We start from the raw sequence: 25,018 nt of genomic DNA, 5'->3' as shown, positions 1-25,018 counted from the left end.
CTGGTTTTTTTTTTACACATATAGATACTTACATTTGGATAAAGAGGAAGCTGAACAACTAAGACTTGCAAGAGAACTTGAAGAGGAAAAAGCTATGTATTCAGTAAGTTCAGATTTTTAAAACTATTTTGTTTAATCTTCTTTTAGTGAGGATTGTGCTTTAGCATTGCTTGTGGTCATAACTAGCATATGCACCACTGCTTGGAAAGAAGTCAACGGACCCCCCCCCCCCCATGGACAATGTGCATCATACCATGTAACGAGTCACATGTTTGTAGCTGGTATAAACTGGAGGAATATGATGCTCTCAGGTCAGTGTAGCTATGTCTGGGTGAAATGGCCAAAAAGGGAAGTGACAGAGTTTGAAAGAGGTGTTTTGGTAGGATGCCAATTTGCAGGCCTATCTGTTTGTCAAATTGTTGGCAACTTGAGCCATCCCAGGTCAACAATCAGTGATATCATACTGGAATGGAAGTGCAGAGAGTCAACTGCAAGTGCTACCTGCAATGGACAACCCGCCACACTCACCCAACATGACCATAGGGTACTGTGAAGGATAATATGTAAAAACAGCCATTAGTCTGCTGACATGTTGAATGCAAAGTTCCAGGCATTGACTGGAACAAAAATCTGGACATAAACATTCAGAATCAAGACTCACAACATGACTTTTCATGGTAGGACCCCAATATGTAAGCTCCACATTACCCAAACCAACATGCAGCATGGTGTAAAAAGCATGTACAGTGGGACATGGAAGCTTGGAAAGCTGTGTCATGGAGCAATGAATCGTGCTACACCCTCTACCGAGTAGATGGACCAGTGTGGTTGTGGCTGATGCCCAGTGAATGTCTCTTACCAAAATGCATAACCCCAACTATGAAATTTGGAGGTAGCAGATGATATAGGCCTGTTTTTCCCAGTTTGGCCTGGACCTCTGTTTCTGGTGTTACGAACATTAAACTCTGAGTTATCTGAACATTCTTGACAAGGCAATGCTTCCTACTTTATGGTGTTTCTATGGAACTGATCATTGTTCTTTCAGCACAAGGTAATGCACTGTGTCATAAGGCTGCTGGTGTAACTGCGTGGTTTGTGGACACGACTATCACTACACTTGACTGGACCTCCACAGAGCCCTGATCCCAACCCTATTGAATATTGGGTGAGGTCAAGGGATATCTACCCAACAACAGTTCAGGACCTCATTACACGATTACAGGAATATTGCTGCTAAAAGGAGGTCCTATATAAATTTGGATTTAGTTAAGGTGTGTGCCGTGGTTGTTTGTTTCTCGCATTATGGTGTCTGTTGACTTCTTTCCAAGCAATGTATTACCGTTCTTATGCATAACACATTATGGTTGTTTCTTGCATTTGTTTCCACAGTTGGTGAAGCTAAGTGCTACTTCTTTCATCTGTGATTTATCCTGTTTATGCTTGTGGAGTAGCACCATTTTGCATTTATTACAGAAATATCTTTTCACCTATCTGCAAACTCTTTTACCTGCATTCTTGAATTTCCATCTTCAGCTGCTTAAGCAATTAGGGGATGATCCATAAATTACATAATGCTATTTTTCCAAATATTTAGGCTCATTTCCTCTAAAATCAGTAGCTGTAACATTTTAAATTCCTATTACATAACTATTCCTTCCACCATGAATCTTAGTTTCACAAAATCAAAGATACTTCAATACTGGAATCATCTAAAATTATTTTATTTAATAATGTGAAAGTATTAGTTTGTTTTAATAATTTGGTTTATAATTAATTAGTAACTTTCATGGGTTACTAATTTGTTACTTTCTCTTGCAGTTTTTCTTACAATTTAAAAGAACTGAAATTTTATAAGGGTTTTCTGGCTTGAGTTAGACAGGTTTGACTTGTTAGAACATGTGAAACCATTGAAGTATTTTATCAATGAGTAGTGACCTCACTTCTACAAAATTCCTCCACTTCTACTAAGGTTCTACTAGGAACCTTAGTAGAAGTGGAGGAATTTTTTGAGGCTTTAGAGAAAGCAACTGACACAATGAAAAAGGAAAAGTTGGTCCTTGTTGGGGATCTAAATAGCAGAGTAGGAAATGATTGTCAGACATACAAAAATATTTTTGGAAAATTTGGAGAAAAGAGCGAAGCTAATAATAATGGCAAATACCTGTTGGATTTCTGCTCAGGACATGGACTGGTTATTACTAACACCATGTTCCAACATAAAAATGTGCACAAATTCACATGGAGAGAAGAGGCAAGGAATAAGAAAAATCTCATTGACTATGTTATTGTCGATAGTGATGTTTTCTCCCTGGTGCAGGACACCAGAGTGTACAGAGGATTTGAAATTGGAAGTGATCACTATTTAGTCTTGAGCAGGATAAAATTGAATTTCATATTGAAAAGAATGACATGTAAGAAAGTTTTAAAGTGAATAAAAGTTGAGCAGCTCTCAGATGTGAACTGTAGACTAAAATACACAAAAATTATTGAAGGAAAAATAAGAGTTTGAGAACAGGAACCAAACCTTGGAGATTCAGTGGCAAGCCTTGAAGAAAACCCTGATTGATTCTGCCAGAGAGGCATGTGGTGAGGTTGTCTGCAAGGATAAAAAAATCGGAACTCCATGGTGGACACAGGTAGTTAAAGAGGCAGTGAAGAAAAAAGAAGAAAGCATATCAACAGTTCCTGGCAAATAAGTCAGCTTGTGCTCTTAGAGAATACAGAGACAAATGTAAGAAAGCTAAACACTGTGTAAAACTTTGTTTAATACCAATTTTTTTTAACATGTATTCTGAAGCAATGTTAAAAGAAGCACTGGAGAATTCGGAAGAAGGAATAAAGATTGGAGGTAGACAGATATTTGCAATAAGATACGCAGATGACAAGGCATTATCAAATACTGAAACAGGACTACAACATCTGTTGAACAGATTACTGGAATCCTGTATCAATTATGGAATGAAAATTAATATCAGAAAAACAAAGTAATGAAAATAGCAAATATGGATATCAGAATAAATGAGGAAAAATTGAATCAAGTAAAGACATTTAAATATCTAAGAAGTGTTATTAGCAGTGATGGAAGATGTAAACGTGACATAAAAGCAAGAATAGCAATGAGAAGAGATGCTTTTAATAGAAAATGGAATTTATTCAGAAGTAAAATGGATAGAAACCTAAAGAAAAGACTAATAACATGTTATGTGTGAAGTGTTGCCCTCTATGCAGCTGAAACTTGGACATTGAAGAAAGAAGAAATTAAGATTTTGGAAAGCTTTGAGATGTGGATTTGGAGAAGGATGGAAAAAATGAAATGGACAGATAAAATAACTAATGAAGAGGTCTTAAAAAGAGTTGAAGAAAGAAGTCTATTAAGGAGGATAAAAAGAAGAAAGGGAAACTGAATCGGACATATTCTGAGAGGGAATGGAATAATCAGAGATGCCATCGAAGGAAAAATAGACAGAAAAAGATCCAGAGGAAGAGTAAGGAAAACAATGCTAGATGACATGCTGAATGGAGACCTTGAAAGAGAAGACTCAGAACAGAAGAGAGTGGAAGAAAAGTTTTTGCTACTAAGAGAAGAACCTACTCAATTGCAGAATACTCAAGAAGAATGCAGAAAGATTAAATTAACTATACTTAAATAAAACTTTTAACTTAAATCTAATTACCACCACAATACAATCGACTTCTAACGGTATTTTTAATCTAATATTGCAATTTTTTTAAAACTAAACAACTTGGCTTTTGTAGCTCTCCACAGGTCTCCCACCATATCCCACCTGACAGCAATCCCAAGGAAGTAGGAATATCGTCAAGGAGTGTAAAATTTTACACCCCTCCTCCCACAGCATAACATTGTTGCAGCAGTGTATGAGAATTGCTGAGAAAGATCGTTTGCAGTGCTGAATCATTATCAACAATATTCTAACATTTCACAACAGAGAAAGATCTGGCGACAGTTTAAAGTTGAGAAATTTGAATTTTTGGTTTTGAAGAATAATACTTTTAACTGACTTCTGGTTTTGCAGATCAGTCGCTGTTTTCATCCTGCCACTTCTTGTTTCATTTTCATTAGACTCTATTCATTAAATAACAGACACCACTTTATAAAGTTTTTTCTGTTCAAAAGAAAGCACTTTGACATCATGCTTTATCTCCTGCAAGTTTGTTAACATATGAATGGCAGTTAGTCAGCAGTCCTTCATATTTACCAAATCAGCTTTATATCCTCTTCTTTCATTTTCTCTTCCCATACTATGGTATGGCTTACTTATTTCATTACTTCCTAAAGAATACAGATGAATAATTTAAGATATCACCATGGACATTGTGTTTTCAGAACTTCTACCTGCCTACAATATTTCTGTACTATACATTTACAACCTCCTTTAAAACACATAGCAATTCCCATGGCACTGACATTTGTTTTTAGTGCTATGTTTGCATGCATGCGTGTGTGTGTGTGTGTTTGTGTAAAAACATATACGAGGATAATGTGCTGAAAAGTAATATAGCTGCTTTTTCATCTCAACACAAATCATATAGCAATTGAATTGCACATGTTCACAGACTTCTGCATTTTGGTCAGTTGCATTTCTGCCATTAGTCTCCTAAACTATAATATCAGAGCAGTTGAACTATTTTTGTTTGTTCTTCAAACATTCCATCAGTTGACATTCATGAGCAAGTGAAAATTTTTTGAGATATCTGTGCAGAAAGTGCATTAATTTTTGGATTGCTGTCTGTGAACCTCAGTAGCTCAGTTGGCATGGATGATATTGGAAAACTTTGGTTCAGATTCCCTCTAGAATGCAAAGAAGCTTTATGAGGAACTTTCACTGGAAGATGAGTTACCACCATCTCATGGATGTGGCAGGCTGGAAACTCAGGAGGAAGAACCATATAAACACATACAATTATAATACACTGGCCTCATAGCCATAATTGCTCTGGGCCATAACCTGAAATAACCTATTATCTTCTAGCTGCTTTCTGAAATGTGAATGGTGCATTGAGAATTCATGCTGCTGGCATTACCATTAAGAGTGAGTGCTGCATTGGAACACTGCAAAAATTGAAGACATTGATTTAAAGAGTTCCTTTTAACATGAAAGAGTGACTTTTCCACCATCACAACAATGTCAACTCATACAAATCACTGCAGAGATTTAGTGCCATCCATCCACTGTGTCAGCCTAAACTTGGATACATCGTTATCTCTTCCTAAAAACTTAATGAACATTGCAGATAGGATCACAAAGTGATCTCCTTAAATTCAACTAGTTGAATTCAAGGTAAAGTTATACTGTAAAGTAAGCCTTACAGTATAACTAAAGGTTCCATCATGAATGATTCATAAAATTTTTCTGAATGTTGTAGGAAGAGTATGGACTATATGAGATGAAGAAATGATTTTTTAATGCATTATGTTGAGAAATAATTGGGGAGTTGCACAGTAAACTTTAAGTACCTATGATGATATAGATGGGTTTGAGTGGTAGATATTTTCCATTTCAATTGTCTTTCTTCAAAATCATTTTTGTTCCAACACTTTTTTAATAAAATAAAAAATAAAAAAAAATTAATAAAATAACTCATATTTATTTTGCTATAAATTAATAGAAAAAAAGTATGTAAAATAACATATTTGTAAATGTATGAAAATTGAGATTTGTGCTATTTGTTTTAAAGCAAACAAGTACTGATATAAAATGATGCAATTTTCATTTTTATAGGGTAGGAAGTCACGGCGAGAGAGAAGAGCATTACGTGAGAAGAAATTGCAAGGAAGAAAAGTTACAAGTCCCCCAAGGTATTACCCAACATATTTATTAAATTTGATATCGGTCGAAGATACCACAGCAGTTAATTGTTTTAAAAAAGAAAAAAGTTAAAAAATTGCTTATAAAATTCAGGTATAGTAATAGATAAAAAAAAAAAAAAAAAAAAAAAAAACATTTTCACATTTATGAAAAAGAAAAAAAGAATAAAAATCTTCCATGTCATTTCATGGTTCTGAATATTTCAAAATCTTCTTTCTCGAGACGTTTGCTATGGTAGACCTTCTCTTTTCTCATAAGTGATACATTTAGAAGTAAATAATTTTACTTTTTTTTTTCTTTTCATGATGACACTTTCACAGTTTCAGAAAACCATGCAGGAAGTAAATAAAGCAAAATCCGAAAGAAATTGCTAAAAGTATAATCTGTTTTTGATTTCTGAGCTGTTCTGCTTGAAAAATTAAGTCATCAAAGAATTTGACATTGTGCTATGATTATCATCTTTAAATTCCTGATACGCACCCCCTGGCATACAGTATATTATGATAGCACTACATGAAAAAGTTAGATCGTTACTAACTTACTATTAACAATTATTCTCCCAGTTAATCTGTTAGGACTCCAATATTATCAGATCTTATATTCTCACTGTATTATTCCACATAGACCTTGGTCTTCTGGGTCTTTTTCTTGCCATTCTGGTAAAAAAAAACTTGTTTTGCTAATTGTTCTTTTCCCATTCTGTTTAAGTGATCATACTGCCTAAGATTAGTACTGCTAACACATTCCTGAATGCTAACATCTAGTTCTTTCCTGATATCCTCATTTTTAACATGGTATTGTCATTGATATCATTTGTTCACTTCTCTAATCCAGCTCTCAGATACATGATTAAATTCATTTGAACACCACTCTCTAGTATGCAGCTGGTTTTTTGACTTATTTCTCTTTTATTCATAAAATTATTCTGTTGACTTCCTACAACACCAACTTTGCTAATTCTATTTATTTCCATATTTAATTTGCAATCTTCACTAAAATTTCTGGGTAAATAGCTGAAATATTTTACTTTTTTTACAGCCCAGGTTCCCAACCTGTTTTCTGGGGGGGGGGGGGGGCATGGTTCTTTTTAGCTGCAATTATTTTTTTTTAGAAAATTTCGCCAGGAAGGTGAAACTTATTTATTTTAATATGGCATTTATATCTAGGCTGCAAAACTGGCATTGGAAAGTAAATCTTGAAAACATTGTCATGTTTGAAAAACTCAGCAATGTGGTAGAGGAATCTGAAGGTGAACTGGATGAAAATCTGAAGGAGGAGATTACTGGGCACCTTGAATCCCTTGAAAAGGAACTTGCAGTCCCTGAGCTTAGAGAAGCTGCTGCTGCACCTGGTACGGAAACCATTCTCTGCTTTCCTGAATATAGCCAGCATTCCTGATGAAATACAGGATAAATTCTTGGATCTACAGAACAATTCCTCAGCATGTAATTTGTTTTATAAAAAATTGCTGACTCGGTTCTAGTGTGCTATGTATCAGTCATATCGAAGTCACCATTCTTACCTTTAGAAATTTGCTTCCATTTGCCTCTATATATCCTGTGAGAGAGTGGATTTTCAATGCTTCTTCATATCAAAACAAAGCAAGAAACAGACTGAATGTTGAGGCTGGCTTTAACAAAAACTCTCTCGAATTTTGAAGCAAGTTTCCCAGATTCAAGTACAGCCATCACATTAAATGTTAGATCAATTAACTATTAGGTTAGAAATATATTCTGAAAAATCTATTTTGAACGTGTTTTCTTTACTCTATTAAAATTGCCTTTTTATGCAAATTTGGCAAGGATCGCAGTTACTTGACTATTATAAAAGGGTGTTTCATCTGGAAAAATATTGATAAACACTGTTCTAGAGATTGACCATTCAGAATGCAGTTGATGTTTTACATTTCTACCTATTTTCATACCAGATTTATTACAGTAGTTATTCAGTTTAGTAAGGGAATCCTGCAGATTTATACTGGATTCATTTAAGAGTATAACTTTGCATAAACTAAAGCGATGAGATTAATATCTCTAATTTTGATATTAGGTATAATACCAATTTCCTTTATAATGTGATCCATATATATATTGAATACTATTAATGTGCACTCGTGTTACAAACCTGATTTCACATCTACGTATCTTCCAGTATCCCATTCAATTCTGTTAATTTATATCTCCGATATAGACTATGTATTGCCTAATATAATGTCTCGCTTACATCATATAGCTATAGCATTTTAAATGGCTTTTCTCTTGGCACCTTTTCTAGATCTACAAAACTTAAATACAGATCCTTGTTATATTCCCATGATTTCTTAACTGTGTATTAAAGTGAAAATTTCGTCATGACATTCTCTATTTGGCCTAAACTGGATCGACATAATAGGTATTAATGAAGCAAAGAAGATAAAAACAGTTAATGTTTCTCATCAACAAACAGATGTTATATTCATACAATAACATTCAGTTAAAATGCTAAATATGAGAATAATCTTGAAGGAAAGTAATATTAAGTAGAGTAATATGGGCAAATATCAGAAAGGGAACTGAAACAGTGAGAGTTATTTGTGCCTATGGTCGCACAGAAAATTCTACTAAAGAAAGAAGTGGAGAAATGTTTGAGGAAATAGAGAAGGCAGCTGACACAACAAAAAAAGTTGGTCCTTGTTAGAGATGTAATCAGCAGAGTCGGAAACGATTACCAGACATATAGAAATGCTATGGGAATATGTGGATAACGAGCAAAGCTAATACTAATGGCAAGCACTTGCTGAATTTCTGTTTAGGATATGGACTAGTATTACTGACATGTTCCAACAAAAAGATGTGCACAAATTCATTTGGGTAAACATATGAAGAAAGTTTTAAAATGAATCAAAGTTGACTAGCTTTCATAGGTGAACTGTAGACTCAAATCCACAAACATTATTCAGGAAAAAAATGAAAGCACCAAATTTTAGAGATTCGTTGGAAAACATTGACAAAAATGTTGATTTAGATTGTCTGCAAGGATAAAAAAAATCAGAACTTCATGGTGGGGTGCTTAAGGGTCAAAGCTGTATAACTGAGAGGAGACCTCCACATAGCCTTTAAAGGAATGCGGAGAACCGACCAGGGCTTCTGACCTAATGTCCAATCCTCACCTTCTTGTGGTGCACCCTATTGAGTATCTACCTGGATACTGAATGAACGAGGATGGGCTAGCAATTTGGGATTTAGCCAACCAAATTTTATTCTTATTGGCTTAAACCAAAATACAAAATGATGGTACAACATGACAAAATTTTATGCCAACTGGGGTGTCGCCTGGTTAAACAAGGCCCCCAAACAGCGAAAAGTCAGCTACTGGAACAAATCTGAAAACACACCCCAACTCAACATTACCAGAGTTAAAGATCAGTACTATCAACGTAAGAAGCCTGAATGGCAAGGAAATGGAGCTAGCTGAGGAATTAGATAAGTACCAGATTGACATAATAGGGGTGACTGAAACAAAAAAGACAAAAACTAGTGAGATCTTTCTGAGCAATAAATATAAAATGTTTTATTCAGACAATGACAATCAAGAAAAATAAGTGGAGGAATTTTTTGAGGCTTTAGAGAAAGCAACTGATAGAATGAAAAATGAAAAGTTGGTCCTTCTTTGGGATCTAAATAGCAGAGTAGGAAATGATTATCAGACATACAAAAATATTTTTGGAAAATTTGGAGAAAAGTGCAAAGCTAATAATAAATACGTGTTGGATTTCTGCTCAGGACTGGTTATTGCTAACACCATGTTTCAACATAAAAATGTGCACAAATTCACATGGAGAGAAGAGGCAAGGAATAAGAAAAGTCTCATTGACTATGTTATTGTTGATAGTGATGTTTTCTCCCTGGTGCAGGACACCAGAGTGTACAGAGGATTTGAAATTGGAAGCGATCACTATTTAGTCTTGAGCAGGATAAAATTGAATTTCATATTGAAAAGAATAACATGTAAGAAAGTTTTAAAGCGAATAAAAGTTGAGCAGATCTCAAATTTGAACTGTAGATTAAAATACACTAAGATTATTGAAGAAAAAATGAAAGTTTTAGAACAAGAACCAAATCTTGGAGATTCAGTGGCAAATGTTGAAGAAAACCCTGATTGATTCAGACAGAGAGGCATGTGGTGAGGTTGTCTGCAAGGATAGAAAAATCAGAACTCCATAGTGGACACAGGAACTTAAAGAGGCAGTGAAGGAAGAGAAGAAAGCATATCAAAAGTTCCTGGCAAATAAGTCAGCTTGTGCTCTTAGAGAATACAGAGACAAATGTAAGAAAGCTAAATACTGTGTAAAACTAGCTAAACAAAAGTCATGGGAAGACTTTGGCAAGAACATAGAAAATAAATATCAAGAAGGTGGCAAAATATTCTGGAGGTTGTTGAATAAGCTTAGAAATGGAGGAAAGGGTGAAACTGTAAAAGGAGTTAGAGATGACATGAAAATGGGAGAAAAAGATATGCTTGAAGTAGGGAGTAATTACTTCGAAAAATTGCTAAATGAAACAAGTAGTGATAGCACAGTAATTAAAAAACACTCAACAATACAGTCATGAATACATATCCATACTTGAAATAGAAAAAGCGATCAAAGGCTTGAAATGTGGAAAGGCAGCAGGAGTAGATGATATTTGACCAGAAATGCTGAAGTATGGTGGTATAAAAGTCTTACAGTGGCTGCACTGCATAGTTCAGAAGGCCTGGACTAAGGGATGAATTCCCGATGATTGGAATTCTTATAGAGCTCTCATTGTACCCATATATATAAAGGGAAATAAAACTGAATGTGAGAATTACAGAGGTATTTCCCTAACTGAGCGTTCCTGGTAAGATTTATGCAAGTATACTTGAGAAACAATTGAAAAGAATTGTGGAAGAAAAGCTTGGTGAAGAACAAGCTGGATTCAGGCCAAATAGAGGCTGTCAGGATCAGATCTTCACTTTACAACAAATAGTTGAGAAATCATGGAAATATAACAAAGATCTGTATTTAAATTTTGTTGATCTGGAAAAGGCATTTGACAAGGTGCCAAGAGAGAAGCTATTCAATATGCTACAGTTATATGGTGTCAATGGGGCATTATATCAAGCAATACTTGGTCTTTATTTGAATTGTAAGTCAGCAGTTAGAATTGAAGGAAGTACAGGAAGATGGTTTAATGTTAAATCTGGTGTGAGACAAGGATGTACATTATCCTCTCTGTTATTCATTATCTACATGGATCACATTATGAAAGAAAGTGGTATTAAACATGATTTCAAAATTGGAGATGTTAATGTCAGCTCTTTGCTTTATGCAGACGATGTTATACTTCTAAATGAATCCGCTACAAGTCTGCAAGATTCCCTAACTAAATTGAATAAGTGTTGTAATAGATATGGTATGAAGGTTCAGCAATAAAAAGACAAAGACGATGAAAATAGGCAGGATCGTTGAAAATGTCAACTGCGTTGTGAACGGAGAACATGTGGAACAAGTCAAACATTTCGGGCTACTTAGGCATGATTTTTAATGAAGATGGTAAATTAAATATGGAAATAGACAACAGAATCAACAAAACTGATATGGTAGGAAGTCAATTGAATAAATTCTTATGGAATAAGAGAGAAATTAGTCGGAACACTAAATTAGCTGTATACAAGACAGTGTTCAAACTAGTTTTAACTTATGGATCTGAGAGCTGGGTCAGAAGTAAAACACTTGACCAAAGACTAGAGACTGCAGATGTGAGAGTCCTGAGAAAGATTAGAGGCTTGAACAGATTAAAAACGAGGATATTAGGAAAGAAAACTTAACAATGTCAGCATCCATGAATGCATTAGCAGAGCTAATCTCAGGTGGTATGGTCACTTAAACAGAATGGGCGTGGAAAGATTAAGAAAACAAGTGTTCTCTGCCAGGTTGGCAGAAAAACGACCCAGAGGAAGACCAAGATATAGGTGGATTGATACGGTACAAAGTGCCTTAGGCAATAGAAATATAAGATTTTATAATGTTGGAGTCTTGATAAGTAACAGTTTGATTTGGAGGAAAATTGTAAATAGGAAGTTAGCAATGATGTAAATTTTTCATGTAGTACTATCATATCCTGTACATTCCTTGAAGGTACATGCCAGGAATCTGATGATGATGAGAACTTCATGATGGACTCAAGAAGTAAAAGAAAAGAAGAAAGCATATCAAAAAGTTCATAGCATTTAAGTCGATTTGTGATTTTTGAGAGTATAGAGGAAAAATTGTAAGAAAGTGCAGCATTGTGTAAAACTAGCTAAACCCAAGTCACAGGAAGACTTTGTTAGGATCATAGAAAATAAATATCAGGAAGGTGGTAAAATATTCTGGAGGCTGTTGAAAGAGCTTAGAAATGCAGGAAAGGGTACTATAAAATGAATCAGAGATGATAAAGGTGACATGAAAACTGAAGATATAAAATATTCTATAGTAATTATTTTGAATAGTTGCTAAATGAAACAAGTGGTTATAGCATTGTGATAAAAAAAAACACTCAACAGGAATACAATCAAGAATACAGCAATTCCCCAATTAGTGAGTCATTTTTTTTCGATACCCAAATTCAATTAGTGTGCCTATATACATCTTAAAAATTAATGTTACCGATTTTGAAAATATTTGATCTATACATTTTTTATGGCGAACTATTTTAAAAAATCATTCACTGAGATGAAATAATTTAGTTACCAATTTGAAACATTTTACAAAGTTATTTTTTAATGGCATACTACACTATTTCCGTGTACACTATGTTCCAAATTTACCACCAAAATTTATGTCGTCTGCTTTACATAGCATTTTGCTGATCATATCTCGTGCAATTGTTTTCCTTACTTTTTTATTTTAAATTATTTTCCTAACCTTTAACCATGAGTAAAAGAATTAGTGAGCAAAAAACAGAAGTGTGAAAATGATTTGAAAAGTAATCTGATTGGAAGAAAAACTTGAAATAATAAAGAAAAATGAACAAGGCGAGTCCAGAGCAGAGATAGGACAAGAACACAAAAATGGGTGAATCAACTGCTGAATACAAAGAGAAAGGTAAGGCTGCTTCAAGTTCATCCTGCATGCACTCGAAATCAAAGTATTGTAATGATTGAATTAGAGAGACTTCTTTTTACATAGATCGAAGATTGTAACCAAAAACGGATCCTGCTAAACACTGCCTTATTAAATCAAAAGCATTGTCTCTTTCTAACTTGGAAAGAAAGGGCTATCAATGATGAAAAAGAAGAATTCCACGTTAGTGCTGGGTGATTTGAGCGTTTCAAAAAGAGAAATATCCTACATAATGCTCTAATCACAGGCGAAGCTGCAAGTGCAGATAAGGGGATATCCAGAAATTTTGAAGAAAATTGTGTAAGAAGGGGGACTATTATGATCAACAAATATTTAATGTCGATGAAAACGGCCTTTTTTTTTTTTTTGGAAGCAGATGCCTTCCAAGACTTTTCTGGCAAATCAGAGAAATCTCAACCTGGTTATAAAGTTGCAAAGTCGAATGAAATTACTGCTAGCAATATGCGAGCTGTTTGGAAGCACATTCTTTCACATGGTGCAAATGATTTTAGAGGCTTTTCAAATGAATCTAAGTTAATTAAATCTCATTCTGAGAAGTTGAGTGATTCCGGCATGCTAAATTTAGATGCACAGCAGGAAGATCCTGAAGAATATGAAGAAAATTTAATCACTGACAAGCCCAAAGAGGTTTCACAGAAACAATTTGAAAATAGTTTTCATGCAATCGAAGTTTTTAAGCAGCAATGCTTAGTGGCTGACTCTGATTAAGAGAGAGAGAAGCAGCAAAATTTGCAGAAGCAGTAGAAGAGGCAATAGGGCCATAATGTCAGTTGTATGAAAAAAAGAAACAGAATGCCCGTCAAACTACGTTAGCTCAATTCTTTAAGAAGCAGAATAATAAATTTATATTCTGAATATGTTTTACTGTCTTTCAGCTTCATAGTTTCCCTTTAACTAGGCCCTGAGACATACCCTAATTCTTTTATAAAAAAATTAAGGGTCAGTACAGAAATCTGAGGAACGAATTATACATTTTCCCATAGGTTATTATATTCGATTAATGTGCATGTTTTAAAGAACGCATTAGGCGCATTAATCGGGAGATTGCTGTACATTTATTATTATTATTATTATTTCGGGCGACTCCAGGAGTCCTTAGACTTATCGAGGGAGGCCCTAAACATCATGTCCACACAACTATGCGATTACATTCTCACAGTATCTATCATACCTTGTCTTGAACTCGTTCATCGTCATAGCACCCACAACAGACTCTGGCAGCTTATTCCACTCATTTACCACTCTAAAAGTAAAGAACCCAGCTCTAACACCCCTGCTAACCACACTCTTGCCCAGCTTCCATAGGTGTCCCCTAGTTCTCCCACCACCAGTCCTGATCTCAAAAATATCCTCTGAATTAATCCTATAGAATCCCTTTAGCAATTTGAATGTCTCAATCATATCTCCCCTCCTCCACCTATCAACTAGTTTCTGCAACCCACAAATCTTCAACCTGTTCTCATATGGTTCATTCCATAGACCTGTTATCATCTTAGTCACTCGCCTCTGGATCCTCTCCACCTCCTCCCCATCAAGAAGGAACCGAGGTGACCAAATCTGGGCACAGTAGTCGAGATGAGGTCTTATCAAGGCTCGGTACAGAGGTACAATAACTTGCTTGTCTCTGCTCGTCAAGGTATTTTTCAACAACCAAGTGAGTTGATGAGCTGATTTAGCTACTTTTGCAATGTGCCCCCTAAACTTCATCTCCCTATCCACCAACACTCCGAAGTCCCTGGCCTCATCAATCTCTTGGAGTACAGTTCCACCAATGTGGTATACTGCTGCATAATCTTACATTTTGTCACATTAAATTGACATCCTTTCTCCTTAGCTCAGAACTCCAATCTATCTAAGTCATCCTGCAAGACTTTGACATCTTCTGCATTCACTATTGCCCTACCAACTTCGCATCATCAGCGAACAAATGAATTGTTCCACTTAGATCCTTCCCTATATCGTTAATGAACAGATTAAACAGCAGTGGTCCAAGAACAGAACCCTGCGGCACACCACTAGTCACAGACGGTCTTTTGGACTCTTCTCCTGAATAAACTACTCTTTGATATCTCTCCATCAACCAACCACCTATCCATCTCACCAATCCTATATCCATTCCCATATGTTGTAGTTTACGGATTAGTATTCCATGTGGTATCCTGTCAAACGCCTTTGCCAGGTCCAGCAGTATCACTGTAAACCCATTTCCCTTATCCAGTTCAGCCGTCACCTTGTTATAAAACTTGAGCAAGTTACTGAAGCATGATCTACCCTTCACAAAGCCATGCTGTCCCCTGTACAGTATCTCGTTTTCATCAATCCATTCCTGTATTTTTCCCTTGACTACTTTCTCTAAGACCTTGACAACAACTCCTGATATGCTGATCGGTCGGTAATTTGCAACCGTAGTCTTTTTTCCCCCTCTTTCCACACCTTCAGGGGGGGGGACTTCCGGTGAGGCGGATTTGAACCACCGACCTATGGATTGGTATATTTTGTATGACCTCTACAGTCCACCGCTCTGCCAACTGAGCTACTGCCAGAATGATTTAAATCAATACTTGAAGTAGTAAAAGCCAGCAAAAACCTGACATGTAGAATTGCAATTGGAGTAGCAGAATTCAACTGAAAATGCTCAAACATGGAGGTATAAAACTTTTGCAGTGACTAAACTGCATAATTCAGAGGGTTAAATTCCAGATGATAAGATACTATGAGAGCCCTACTCCAATATAAATAGGTAGATAATTAGATTAGAGAATTAGAGAGGAATTTCCCTATTGACTTTTTTGGATGAGATTTGTGCAGGTATACTTGAAAAACAGCTAAGAAAAATTGTGGATAGGAAGCATGGAGAATAACAAGATGAGTTCAGATGAAATAGAGGTTGTCTGGATCAGATTTTCACTTTAAGACAGTTGAGAAGTCATGGGAATATAACAAGGATCTGTATTTAAGTTTTGTAAATATAGGAAAGGCATATGACAAGGTTAGCGCTAAGGGAAAAGCTGTTAAAAATACTACGAGTTATATGGTGTAAATCGAAATTATACCAAAGAATACTTAGTTTGTATTTGAGTTGTAAGTTAGCAGTTAGAATAGAAGGAAGTACAGGAAGATGGTTTGAAGTTAAACCTGGGGTCAGACAAGGATGCACATTATCCCCTCTGTTAATCATTATCTATATGGATCACATTATGAAGGAAAGTGGTATGAAATCTGATATCAAAATTGGAGATGTTAATCTCAGCTCTTTACTTTATGCAGATGATGTTTTACTTCTAAATAAATCCAGTACAAGTCTGCAGAATTCCCTGACTAAATTGAATAACTGTTGTTATTCAGTTTATTTGGTATGAAGATCAGCAGTAACAAGACAATGAAAATAGAAGCATTGAACATATCAACTGCATTGTGAATGGAGAACCTATAGAACAAGTAAAATATTTCAGCTACGTAGGCATGATTTTTAGTGAAGATTATAAATTAAATAAGGAATTAGACAACAGAATCAACAAAGCTGGTATGGTCGAAAGTCAGCTGAATAAATTTATTTAGAATAAGAGATAAATGAATACCTTGGGTGTTGGATAACAGATGACAATAGATCTAATTATGAAATTAAGAACAGAATTAAAAAAGCAAAAGCAGCAGTTTTCCAAATATACCACATATTAGGAAACAGAAATCTGAACAAACAGTTAAAAGTAAGAATCCTTAAGACAATGATCTGGAGTGTGGGGATGTATGGATGCGAGTTCTTCACAATCAATAAAGAGATGACTGACCAATTGAATGCGTTTGAAATGTGGTGCTTGAGAAAAATGGATCGTATCAGCTGGACTGAAAGAGTGAGCAATGAAGAGGTTCTTAAAAGATTCAAGATGAAATGAGACTATATTACTAGTATTCAAAGAAGACAACATCAAAGACATTTTCAGCTGCAACCCTCTTAAAAGAGAGGCCACAAGATTAGATTAGAATAAGAGAGAAATAAGTCAAAATACTAAATTAGCTGTATACAAGATAGTGTTCAAATCAATTTTAACTTATATGGCTCTGACAGATGAGTTAGAAATAAAACACTTGACCAAAGACTAGAGACCATAGATATGAGAGTCCTGAGAAAGATTAGGGGCACGAACAGATAGCATCAATGGCAATATCATATTACAAATAAGAATATTAGGAAAGAACTTGACATTGTTAGCATCCAGGAATGTGTAGTACTGTCATATCCTATACACCCCCACCCCTCTGTTGAGCGTACATGTCAGGAATTTGATGCTGGTATGATGGGTAGCCAACTGAATAAATTTATATGGAATTAGAGAAAAATTAACCAAAACACCAAATGGCAGTATGCAAGTATTCAAACTAGTTTTAAGTTATGGATCTGAGTTGGGTTGGATATAAAGCACTAGATCACAAACTAGAGACCATAGATATGAGTGTTCTGAGAATAATGAATAAACAGATGGCATCAATGGCAGAATCATATTAACAATGTAGATATTAGAAAGGAACTTGACATTATTAGCATTCAAGAATGTGTCAGGTCCGTACGGTTGACCTAGTGGCTATGTGCTTCGCAACCATATGCCTGGGAAAGGAGTTTTCTTGGTTCGATTCCTGTCGCCGACGTGAGGAGCTTAAGGATCTTTCTCAGACACCAAGTTAGTCTGTCTTGGGCATGGACAGCAGGGTTTTTCTCCCCAGTTTATGTGGGGTTTTTCCTCCTGCAAGTAGGCAAACCAGCCCTGTGAACACAAGATACAGCCATAGGATATACTGGAAGGCATAGGGCTAGTCACCTTATCCTCAGGACGAGTATAACTTAGAAGAGCTCAGGTCAACTCTGTAACAAGCCAGTAGGCCTAATACATAGTAGGGGAGAAGAATGTGTCAGAAGAGCTAATCTAAGGTGGTATGGGCCACTTTAATAGAATGGGTGAAGAAAGGTTAGCAAAACAGGTGTTTGATGTCAAGATGGCAGGGGAGAGAGACCCAGGGGAAGACCAAGGTCTAGGTGGATTGATTCAGTCAGAAGTGCCTTAGAAGCATGAAATGTTAGATATTGATATACAGGGTGTTTCAAAAAGAATGTCCTGATTTGAAAATTGTATATCTCTGCAACCACGGAATACAAATGAATGCAACTTGTACCATGTGAACAGCCTTGGCCCAGAGTTTGATATGACGGTGAGTGAAACTTTAGGCCTTACTTCATACTTGGTAATTTATTTTGTAACTGTACCACATTTTCATTTTTAAATATAATTATTTGAAATCGGGTCATTCTTTGTATTAGAGGTACCACCAAGTAATACACTAATTTGGGGCAAAATTGTGGATAGGAGATTAATTATAATGTAAAGTCAGTCATTTAGTGATGTCATAGTAGCCTAGACATCCCTTAAGAGTATATATCAGGAAATTGATGGTAATGATAATAATATAATAGTTTGAACACTGTATACAAAACAGTGTTCAAACCAGTTTTAACTTATCTGTAGTCTCCAAAGACTGCAGACTACAGATATGGCCCTGAGAAAAATAAGGAGAGTAAACTGATGGTAGTATTACTAAAAATGAGAATATTAGGAAATAACTTATTGTTAACATACAATAATATGTGAGCAGAACTAATTTCAGGTGGTATGGTCACTTAAACAAAATAGGAGAGGGAAGGTTAGCAAGAGAAGTTTTCTAGATCCAGGTAGATTGATACAGTAAGATCTGCCTTAGAAGAGAGAAATATAAGATCTTATAATATTGGAGTCATGACAGATTACACATTAATTTGGAGGAAAATTGTTGATGTGTTGATGTATGGCCCCACAACAACACTTTTATGGTAGGCAGTTGACCTTTCAACAGGATTCAGCCCTTGTGTACAAGGTAAGGACCACACAACAGTGATTGGAGGTGAATATGCCTGACCACATATCACCATATGATTAGCTGTCTGGAAGTCTTGATCTGAATCTGTTGGACTTCAAATTGTGGTCGAAGCTTGAGAGAGCGCCTGCAAGAAATGACATCCTGGCATCACCAACCTGAAGGTGGATTTGGAGAGAGCACTGGTAGCATTTCCATTGGATATTTGAAACATTGAGTGCTTGTTAAGGGTAACAGTATTTATGGTTAGACTAGGTACATCCACTGCCAGTAAGTGAAGATATATACCTTGCTTTCAAAGGTTGCTCTGTAATAAGAAAGAAATAGTATTACTTTCTATTTTCCAACCCTGCTTTCTTATTTTTTCAATTCCAAATAAAGATCACCAATATTATGCTAAGCAGTTCCATCTTTTTTTTTTTTATAACATGCAATCTGATGGGACCCTATTATTTATAGTAAAACACATTCCAGTATATAATTTCCTGGGATAGATACAAGTTAATTTTCCATTTGAAGTACTTTAATCTAGAATCCCCTTCAAAGCATAACAAATGAAATGCTGCAACAGTTTGCACTGTGATCGATTTAGTTAAATCTCAAAGTAAGTAGTAATAGATTTTAAACAATAATAAATTTTAAATGTTTCTGTTTTGGATGATTACCACTTCCCAATTCCTCTCAGTGAAGGAAATAAAATTTTCAAGAATTTTTAAACAGTATCTCAAATTTTGAAAGGTGTATGATGAAAGAATGCCATATAGTTCCAATGAATTCTGTGGTTATGTAGACCCGGCTTCCCTTATGTTTTTCCATAATAATTCAAGTTGCTAACTGAAAGGTTACTTTAGGATGAAAGCTAGATATCCAGGTGGAGACCTTTACACATTCTATAAGGAATGCACAGAAGGGCTGATGACCTAATACCCAATCCTGACCTTACTAGTATAGCACATGGCAATGCTAGTGATCTCTATGGATAATGATTAAAGGAGATGGAGCTGACATTTTGGCCAACCAAACTGTATACTTGGAAAGTTTTTCCATTTGGTTAGAAATTAAATCATACCAGACAAAAGAACATACTGTTTTTAATCAACTAAGTCAAGTGTAATCAAACAGTTTGAGCATGAAGTATCTTCACAACTATGCTACTTGTATATAGGGGCTATTGATTTGATATGTGTATCCCATAATGCATAGCACAATTCCATTTAGATGTGTGTATATTGTTATGCATTATGGAAAGGGTCATTACCCAACTAGTTTGGTCCTTTATTGAGGTCTCGTTAGGGGGTAACCTCAGTAAAGATTCAATATCTTCACAGATCTAGCTCTCCCTATTAAGGTCTGAGCAGTGGGAGCTAGATCTGTGGGAGCTTCACAGATCTAGCTCCCACTGCTCAGACCTTAATAAAGGTAGAAATCAGTCTGCATTGTGACTGTACCACGATGCATAGCAATATACATTTTCAGACAGAAATGTGCTGTGTGTGTGTGTGCATTATGGGATATTAAAGCTGTTAATTAAAAATCAACAGCTTTAATATCCCATTTCATGAAGTAGGGGTAGAAAATTTCTACCCCTACTTCATGAAAAGATTCTTTACAGACACACTTTCTTTTTTGCTTATGCTTGTGTAGAAGATGAAAACAAGAATATAATTTCTTCTCTGGTATAATTTACAAACTGTATTTTGTTTTGACTGAAAGTATATATATCCATTATGATGATGCAACATAGCCATATATCATCCCTTCATTATACAAGATTCTGACTATTTAATCACGAAATCAGGACAAATAGTAGGAAAGTTTATCCGACACACAAGAGGTGCACTTATAGGACATCAGTGTTATGTGTGAGGTGCAGATAAAGATTGAGAAACAAGAAATTTATTGATATTTTCCTTAAAGAGCTGGAGGTTGAAGTTGTTGGGAAACACATTATGGGAAAGTTCCAGACCTTCCCCTGCAATAGTCAGTGATATTGAGACAAAAAATAAAAAAAATAAAATAAAATTTATTCAACCATTAAAGATTAAGGAAAGGGGAGAAATATCTGTGATATTCAACAGTAAACACCTTTTTGAATGGGAACAATTTTCAAGTTATAATGTTGACAAAGTTTCAAAATGGGAAATTGGACAGTTAAGTTGAAGCTCATTTATGTCTGTGCAAATCCTATGAAAGAAGTAGAGAAATTTGGGCCATTAGGGCTGGAGGTGGATGTAAAGAAAAATTAAATACCAAGTTTTATTAGAGACCTTAACAGCAGACTAGAAAATCAATCCTAGCTGTACAGAAAACAGCAGAATTAATAATAACATCTACTAGATTTCTGCTCAGGACATGGACTACTGGACTGCTCCATTCTGGAGGCTATTGAAAAAGCTCAGAAATGTAGGAAAGAGTACTGTAAAAGGAATCAAAGATAATAAAGGTGACATGAAAACTGAATATATTTTAGGTGTCTGTAGGGATTACTTGGAAAGATTCTTTTTCTAATATCTATAGTCATAAATACTTAAGCCTCTGTGAGGGGAGCTCAGCTCAGCTCAGCTCACCCCAATAGGGATGTGGGAGAAAGGGAGGAAACTCCATATGAATAAATAAATAAAAAATAAACTTGGAAAGATAGAAAATGCTCAGCAGGAATGCAATCAGGAATAAATATCAATACTTGAAGTAGAAAAATCCATCAGAAGCCTGATGAATTTTTCTACTCTTCAAGTGAAATGTGGAAAGACAGCTGGAGTAGATGATGTTTGACCCAAAAATATGCTCAGATATGGAGGTATAAAAGTCTTACAGTGGCTACACTGCATAATTCAGACTCCCTGGGTCGAATTCCTAATGATTGGAGTGCTCATAATACTCATCTATAAAAAAGGGGAATAAAGCTGAACTTGAGAATTACAGAGGAATTTCTTTACTGAGTGTTCATAGTAAGATTTATGCAAGTATTCTTGAGAAACAGCAAAAAAAAAAATTTGCAGAAGAGAAGCTTGGCAAAGAACAAGCTGGGTTCAAGCCAAATAGAGATTGTCAGGATCAGATTTTCACTTTGGGACAAATATGTTGAGAAATCATGCGAATATAACAAGGATCTGTATTTAAGTTTTGTAGATCTTGAAAAGGTGCCAAGAGAAAGACTGTTCAAAGTACTACTATTTGGTTTAAGTGGGACATTATATTGGCAGTACATAATCTATATTTGAGTTAGAATTAAAGTAGTACTATAAGATAGGTTTGATGTTAAATCAGGTTTGAGACAAGGGTGCATGTTATTTCCACTGTTATTCATCTATATGGATCACATTATGAAAGAAAGTGGTATTAGACCTGATATCAAAATATGAATAACTAATACCCAAATAATTCCAGTACAAATCTGCAGAATTCTCTGACTAAATTGAATAACTGCTGTAATAAATATGGATTGAAAATCAGTAATAAAAAGACAGGCACTGAAATAGGCAGAAACATCAAACAAGTAAAATATTTCAGCTATTTAGGCACAAGTTTTAGTGAGGATGGCCAATTAAATATAGACATCAACAACAGAATTAATAAAGCTTGCATGATAGGAAGTCAACTGGTTAAATTTGTATGGAATAAGAGAGAAATTAGTCAAAATATTAAATTACCTGCATACAAGACAGTGTTTAAACCAGTTTCAACTTATGGATCTGAGAGCTGGGTTAGAAATATAACATTCGATCAAAGACTAGTGAGTGCAGACTAGAGAGTTGTAAGAAAGAGAGATTAGGGAAGTGAACAGATAGCATCAGTGGCAGTATCATGTTAAAAATGAGGATATTAGGAAAGAACTTGATGTTGTTCCAGAGTAAATAAAATAAAATAAATACTTTGACATCACCCAGTTCGAGGAAGCACGATTTAGGGATGACTATGGAGAAGATGGAATGATACCAGAACAGGCTTAAATCCCTGAAAGGGTAATGAACTTGATGTTGTTAGTATTCAGGAATGTGTTAGCAGAGCTAAATCTTAGATGGTATGGTCCCTTAAGCAGAATAGAAGAGCAAAACAAGTGATTTTTGTCAGGATGATGGGGGGTGGGGCAGAGGAAAACCAAGATTTTGGTGGATTGATACAGTAAGATGTCTTAGAAGACGGAATATATTGAAGTCCAATATCTGATAATTTTGGAGTCTTGACAGATAACAGATTAAATCGGAAGAAAAGTTTTGATTATATGTTAGTAATGACTCATTCTTAATGCCATATTTCAACATAAAATAAATTAAAGATGCCAAGAAATTATATTCTTGGTTTAATCCTTTATCCAAGTGCAATTAAACAAAGTTTGCACCTGAAATATTTTCAGGACAGGACAACTTGTACATAGAAGCTAATGACTTCACATCACTTGCCTTAGTATCCCACAATGCAAAGCACATATCCTTATGGAGATGTATAATGCTGTGCATTATGAGGAGGATCACTACCCAAACTGATTTTGACCTTTATTGGGGTCTTATCAGTGGGAGCCAGACCAAGAAGTGATACCAAGGTAGAAGTAATGTAGAAGTCATATTTCCAAAAGGTGTTATACATTATTACTAATATACTACTATCCAGTTGGCATTTCACTTTTGTGGTTACTCTAGATTGGGTAGCTACGTTGGCAAGTTGGGAACAGATGTTCTCTTTAACTGGAACAACCAATATGTGAATCTAGTCTATGCTATGAGGAACCTTAATAAAGGTTTGTGTGTTATTGTATAGAGGTGATAGTTTTTTTTCCCTGCCTGCAAAACCAACCAGGCTATGTAGGTAGAATTAGTTACATATTTTAATATTGTAACATATGTATTATAGTCAGTGGGAGCTTTCAGTGCAATTTTTACCAAACTATTGTGTTTTGTTGTTGACCAGAGCTTAAAAGAAAACAGGAACAAATTAACCAGCTGAAAATTTTTTTAACTTGATTTAACTGACTACTGAGTTTACACCCTAACAGATTAAAGGAAGTTTGAGTGAGGTGTGATATTTATTTTTTTTTAGTTAACAGAGCATTGCTGCATAATCATCTTTCCTAAATAATTTTCCACTTGCAAGAGTTGTAACCATACTTGTGACCTGTTTTTGCTATCTGGTATATTAGGGAATGTCAGGGCAGTCACTCACATATTGTTTATCTGTTTGTAGTATTAATTATGTATATTTCTTCATACAGTTTCCTATTTTTATGGGAGGGAAAATTCTAGTGTTTTCCATCTAAGGCTAACGAACTTAGCTAGGCCTGAAAAAGGTGAAATCAAGTTCCTCTTTTCACAGATAGCATATGAACACCTAATCCTCTTTCTCAGCAAGTGCCATTTAACAAAACCACTTAGGTTTAGAGAAATCATTATCTTATTATGGATGTGTGTGTATTTGCCAAAAGTTCCATATGTACATCACTGACTTTGCTGTCAACCAGATCTGAAGTTATTTGGTACTTTTTCTTGGTGCTAATAATTCTTGTATAAATATTGTATAATTTTTTAATACAAACCTTGATACAGTTTACTTTCAAAAGGATATTGTTGCTATTATAATAATTGTTATAATTAATAAAAGGAAACATGGGATTAAAATTTTATTTTTTATTTTAGTTATGCAGCAAGAGAAAGTCCAACTTACAGACCTTTCCAAAGGTAATTTAACTCACCTGTTTTTTCTTCCTTTTTTTTTTTCTGTATGACTCAGTCATCTGTTTATTAGGCTTTTATTATACTATGTTGTTAGCATGGCTTAACTGATTCATTAAAATATTTTTTAGTTTTTTTTTTATTTTTCTCCTCCAGGCTAATGAATGAATAATTTGAAATTAGCTTACATCCATAAGAGAGAGTCTTTGGTAGCATAAGTTATATTTCATATTTATGCAATTGTGGTTTTTAATATTTGTATTGTCTGGAGATCAGGAAGTGGGTTTCAGGATTGCATGCATTTTGTTTTGTGTTATATTATATGTCCAGCAATAATAATCACAGCTCTTAAAGTGCGGTTAAAAATGTATGCATCAAATACCATAAGTATTATATATCAATCAGAGCAGAGTATATTAGTCAATTCAATCCAGTCATTCAGCTAAGATTGGAAACAAAATGTTTTTGGTTTTTTTTCCCCCACTATTTCCAATATTTGT

General features: G+C 35.1%; 1 protein-coding gene across 2 annotated transcripts in view; it reads left to right on the top strand.

The window, feature by feature from the left end:
* The window catches only part of LOC150102225 (uncharacterized), a 274,606-nt gene that overhangs the window by 75,653 nt on the left and 173,935 nt on the right, over nucleotides 1-25,018 (top strand). For both annotated transcript variants that reach the window (XM_090399744.1, XM_090399743.1), the window contains exons 9-11: nucleotides 25-103; nucleotides 5,742-5,818; nucleotides 24,483-24,524. In XM_090399744.1, coding sequence (XP_090255870.1) covers nucleotides 25-103; nucleotides 5,742-5,818; nucleotides 24,483-24,524 — 198 coding nt within the window. The remainder of the gene's footprint in view (nucleotides 1-24; nucleotides 104-5,741; nucleotides 5,819-24,482; nucleotides 24,525-25,018) is intronic.

The sequence above is a fragment of the Typopeltis vanoorti genome, chromosome 10 (assembly GCF_054136105.1).
Source record: "Typopeltis vanoorti isolate ZY-2024b chromosome 10, IOZ_Tvanoo_1.0, whole genome shotgun sequence".
Lineage (NCBI taxonomy): Eukaryota > Metazoa > Arthropoda > Arachnida > Uropygi > Thelyphonidae > Typopeltis > Typopeltis vanoorti.
The sequence above is the reverse complement of the archived record's forward strand: the minus strand, read 5'-3'. Positions and strand labels throughout refer to the sequence as shown.